The sequence below is a fragment of the Saccopteryx bilineata genome, chromosome 11 (genome assembly GCF_036850765.1).
Source record: "Saccopteryx bilineata isolate mSacBil1 chromosome 11, mSacBil1_pri_phased_curated, whole genome shotgun sequence".
NCBI lineage: Eukaryota > Metazoa > Chordata > Mammalia > Chiroptera > Emballonuridae > Saccopteryx > Saccopteryx bilineata.
The window spans coordinates 70,336,798-70,341,902 of record NC_089500.1 but is presented as its reverse complement, the minus strand read 5'-3'; the positions used below and the strand labels follow the sequence as shown (position 1 = coordinate 70,341,902).

General features: G+C 56.3%; 1 protein-coding gene across 1 annotated transcript; it reads right to left on the bottom strand.

Annotated features, from left to right (window-relative positions):
* Positions 1-3,294: 3,294 nt before the first annotated feature.
* On the bottom strand, positions 3,295-4,827 carry KCNA10 (potassium voltage-gated channel subfamily A member 10). Its single transcript, XM_066246786.1, has one exon. It carries the CDS (start codon positions 4,825-4,827, stop codon positions 3,295-3,297), a length of 1,533 nt encoding a protein of 510 aa, XP_066102883.1.
* Positions 4,828-5,105: the final 278 nt, after the last annotated feature.

Genomic DNA, 5,105 nt, shown 5'->3' with positions numbered 1-5,105 from the left:
CACCTTGGGTGACCCCTTCCTTTCATCCCTGGGATCTAACACGGAGGGAATACGGGGAGAAGGGTGAAGCTTTGTCACTGGAGGCGGGACCGCACCCCTTCTTCAGAGGCTGGTGTGGAGGCGGCCTGAGCAGGAGTCTCCGGGGGAGCAGGCGTCCTGGGGAGGGCCCGGCTGGGTCAGCGCCGGGTGGGGGTGGGGCTCCAGGCAGAGTCTGGGCTCAAGGGGAGGAGCTCATGCTGCCCTGGAGGCGGGGCTTGTGCAGAAGGGCAGCCTTCTGAAGGCTCAAGTGTTCCCTTGGAAAACTTGTGAAGGGGTCCCAGACGTGACCTTCTGAAAGACTTCCCAAATTGGGGTCTCAGAGACGGCGGGGTCCTCCTCTCCTCTAAGTTTCCCCCAGGCAGATGGACCCGGCAGGGTGCTGGGAGCCTGCAGGGCCTTCGGCCAGGCCTCCCCTGTGCCTGTTTCCTAGCTGCACCCCGGCCTCAGAGCCCAGGCCCACTGCTGTAAGGCCTTCAAGGGCCCCTGCATTCAAACCCCTCACTGGGAGTGTCTGGTCTTCCGCTATAGTCTAGGAGGGTTTGGGGGTGGGGGGGATGGGAGAGCACAAAACCTTACCAGGCCATAGAGTGGCTTAGTTTGGTCTCTTTAGGGTAATTGGGAGGGAAGGCTTGAAGGGACAATTCATTATGTCAACACACATTCCTTGAGTATCTGCTGTGTGCTGTGACAGGCCCCGGGAACACAGCAGTGGGCCAGAGAGAAGACAATCCCTACCCTCAGGATCTAACATTTCTGCGAGGAATGATAGATAATAATCAGATGCAAAGCTGATTACATGTGTGTGCATATATGTATACGTGTTTAGTTAGTATTCATTTTTGGATAGATGGAGGCACGCTGTGACCTGCGGCAACCGTGCTCCCTAGCCCCCGGAGAGCACCTGCCTCAGCGGGAAGGAACGCCGTCCAGCCTCAGAGGCATGCGGAGAAAGGAGGTGGGCAGAGGCGACAGGAGCTCTGGGGGTGCCATTAGGGTCCCCAGACTCAGGGGCCCTACAGTCAGTTTCCCTCCTGCGTGTCTCAATCACGTGAACCGATCTGGTCCTCTCTTTCGGTGCAGTCTGAGTTGGGTTTCTGCCACTTACAACCGAAAGCATCCTGCCTGATACATCTCTACCCCAGTTGTGCCCCCCGAAGGGTGTCTGAGGGAGTCGTGGGAAGGGGTCAGCGTCTGGAGCAGAGTGAAGGCTGGGCAGAGCCATCAGAGGGTGAGCTGCTGCCCAAGTTGGAAGAATAAGGCGGGGAACCCTTGTATGTGAGCAGCGTCTGGGTGTAAGCCACTCCGTGGGCCACACTGCACGGAAGCTCTGTGTCTGGGAGGTTGTCCCAGAGGTCCAGCCCCGCCTTCTTAGATGAGTGACTGAGCTCCTCTGCGCGGCCTCTGCGCAGGTGTGAAGCAGGAGAGGCTGGTGCAGCGAGGGGTAGCTCCACTCTCAGCCTCTCTGATGTCCCAGAACCGCAGAGGATGATGCTGTCCCAGGCGATGGTACCACTATCTTTAGTTTGCCTGGTAGGTGCAGGTGGATTGAGGGTGACAAATATAGGGGCTGGGTCTTTGGACAAGAAGGTGGGGAGAGAGGACAATTGGGGTTCCATTGATGTCTGCTCATCTTGGTTTTGCATTCCCTTGATTTGGGGGTGCCTGTGAATGTTTCCCATGTAGGGAACTCTTTGAAGCTTCAGTTTCCTTCTCTGTACATGGAAGTAAGATCTCCCTTGCAGTGGTTGTTTCAGATGAAATGAAACAATGAATGTATGATGCGTCCAGCAGGGGGCAGTGTGTTGATCATGATGGGATCCCCACCCTGACTGCTCTCCCCACCCCCTCGTCAGGTAACTCTTTCTACAGAGTCTTCAAAATCAGTTTCTGTCCGTGAAACCAGCATGTGACCCAACTCCTGGACACTGTGCAGTGTATCGTGGCTGCAGCTTTGTGTCTTGTGGGGTTGTGTAGAGCTGGGTGTGTGCCTGAATTATGTGTTGTGGGGTGTGACTTAGGTCTTGTAGAGTGGAGCTGTGCAGTGACCGGTGGCCGGTGGCCGTTGTCACCTTTGAGGTGTGGCCAGATATTGAGCATCGGGTCTGAGGAAGGCAGGAGCTTCCTTACTTGAGGGAGTGAATGGGAAGGGATGGAGAGCAGGCATCCCTCCCTGACTTCTGGGGACTCCCAGCTCCATCCCCTCATTGTGGGAGCCGGTGGGCTGAGCTGGATTCTCTGCCAGGTGGCCTGCCACAGCCACCCTCCTTGGGGAGGCCTGGCCTCTGGGCACATGACTTAGGACCCTGCTACTGCCACCCCAGATGCCCCACAGGTCAATTCCTGATGGCCCAAAGGGGGCTGAACACCAAGGCAGGAGCATATGACCATTTTCCTAGAGCAGTCCTTGGGTGTACACCTCTTTCTCCTTTTCACAGGAGGCCCCCCACTCAGGGTTCCAGCCTGTGCGTAAATTCATGGAGACACACCAGCTGGAATGCACCTGGGGATGTTTCTCTTGTCTCCTGCTCAAGGAAGGCACTGAGGGGCCGGGCCCAGGCAGGTCCTGCCTTCCCGAGCTGCATGGAGGTGGGGGGGCCCTAGGGAAGATCGTTCCTGCCCAGAGGTGTGCTGCTTGAGTCCTCTGAATGACAGAGCCATCAGCCCCTCCGCCCCCACCCCCAACCCCATCACATACCTTAGTGGAGAGAACACTAGACTGGCAGGTAGGAGATTTGGACCCCAGCATTGACTCTGTCACTGTTTCTGGTGACCCTGGGTAAGTGGCTGTCCCCTAGTTCCTCTGCATAACTATTATGGGAATAATAATCAAATCTGTTCTACTGGTTTAGAGATGCAATGAGATGCCGACCATCGCAGGGGGGAATCCTGTGTGCCATTGCAGGGGTCCTCACCATAGCCCTCCCTGTGCCCGTCATTGGGAAAGACCAATAGAGCTGGTCTTGGAGACCACAGGTGAGAAGCGCGAACCCGAACTCCCCGCTCACAGGAAAGGAGAACAAAATCTTCCTGTGGTTGGTTGAGAAGAAACAGCTTAGAAAACGCAGCAACAAAATACGTTTATTAAAACCACTTGTAGTCAAAGATAGCCTGTTGGTCACAAAAAGATGCATTTTGGTCTTTGGAAAAGCAGAGTGCAAGAGGCGGGGGAAGAGAGACAGAGACTAGAGGAGGAGAGAGAGAGACAGGGAGACACAGAGACAGAGAGACGCAGTGAGCCAGGAAGCCCCGGACGGTTCACTTCCTAGGCTTCTCTGCAGAGCAGCCGCCGTTGCTCTTACTAAGAGACTCAGTGCTGCCCATTCTTGAACCCGCACTGTGGATGATTTTGTTGATTTCTCTCGGGATGTTCTGCCTCTCATTTTCAGTCTCCCGATGGTAGAAGTAGTTAAAGTTGGAGACGATGACGGGCACAGGGAGGGCAATGGTGAGGACCCCCGCAATGGCACACAGGATGCCTACAATCTTCCCCCCTGCGGTGGTCGGGCACATGTCTCCATACCCCACCGTTGTCATGGTGACCACGGCCCACCAGAAGCCATCAGGAATGCTAGAGAAATGGGACTCCGGCTCATCCACCTCGGCGAAGTAGACGGCGCTGGAGAAGAGGATGACCCCGATGAAGAGGAAGAAGATGAGCAGCCCCAGCTCCTGCATGGAAGCCTTCAGCGTCTGCCCCAGGATCTGCAGCCCCTTGGAGTGGCGCGAGAGCTTGAAGATGCGGAAGACCCGCACCAGCCGGATGACCCTCAGGATGGCCAGGGACGTGTTCTGCTGGGCGCTGGGTTCTGTCTGCTGGACCAGCTCCGTGATGACGGTTGCGAAGTAGGGGATGATGGAGATGATGTCGATGATGTTCATGATGTTCTTGAAGAAGCCGGTCTTGCTGGGGCAGACCACAAACCGGAGCACCAGCTCGAAGGTGAACCACACGATGCAGGTGGACTCCACCATGAAGAAGGGGTCGGTGAATATGGTGTGGGCGAGGATCGTCCTGCTGGTGTTGAGGCCGGGGTCCCTCACCACCTTCAGCTCCCTGTCCTCTCGGAACTCGGGGAGCGTCTCCATGCAGAAGATGGTGATGGAGATGATCACGACCAAGACGGAGACCGTGGCCACGCCCCGGGCGGCGTTGGAGCTCTCGGGGTACTCGAAGAGGAGCCAGAACTGCCGGTGGAAGTCGTTGGCGGGCAGCGGTGTTTCGGGGTCTTTGATGAAGCCTTCGTCCTCCCGGAACTCGTCCATGGCCTCGCTCCCCAGCTCATAGAAGTTGATCTCATCAGCAAAGACGTCGATAGGGACGTTGGCCGGGCGCCGGATTTTCCCACCAGACTGGTAATAATAGAGGATCCCGTCAAAACTGGGCCGGTTCCTATCGAAGAAATACTCGTTTCTCATGGAGTCAAAGAACTGCACCCTTTTGTCCCGGTCTCCCAGGAGGGTCTCTGGAAACTGACTGAGGGTGCGGAGCTGGGTCTCGAACCTCAGCCCGGCGATGTTGATGATCACCCGCTGGTTCCCTTCGTTCATGACCGCTGGCTCAGGCCCGGGCAGGTCGACGAAGTCTTCGGGGAGCTTGGCGAAGGCCGACTCGTTGCTGGTGCTGTCACTGATGAGGGTCCTCCAGTTGGAGAAGGGGCCGCTCCCAGGGCAGCTTTTGGGGCTGGTGGGACTGAAGTCGGTGGTGTAGTCTGGCTGTTCCTGGATTTCGTCCGAGTTATCGAAATTGACCAGAGCGACCTCCATTTCTTTCCAGCCGCATCCGTCCATCCTAGGGGAGTCGGGGAAGCAGCATGGAGACCCTCAGTCTTCCCGGCCTGCCGTGAGCTGCGAGAGAGAAAGAAGTTCGTCATACGGGAGTGAGGACAAGGGACAGCTGGCTCTTGCTCATTGACGTAAGGTACGCCATTGGACTGAGAAATGATTTCTGTTTAGCTGGGAAAAGAATCTCATGGTTGTTTTGGCAACATTCTTCCCTGTAGTCAGACTCAGGGTGCAAATAACTTGAAAAATTGCATAGAAAGAAAAACTTTCTCTAGCCAAGAGAG

What these genes read in the sequence shown, in the direction of transcription:
- KCNA10 (XM_066246786.1), bottom strand. Translation starts at nt 4,827, where the DNA reads ATGGACGGATGCGGCTGGAAAGAAATGGAGGTCGCTCTGGTCAATTTC.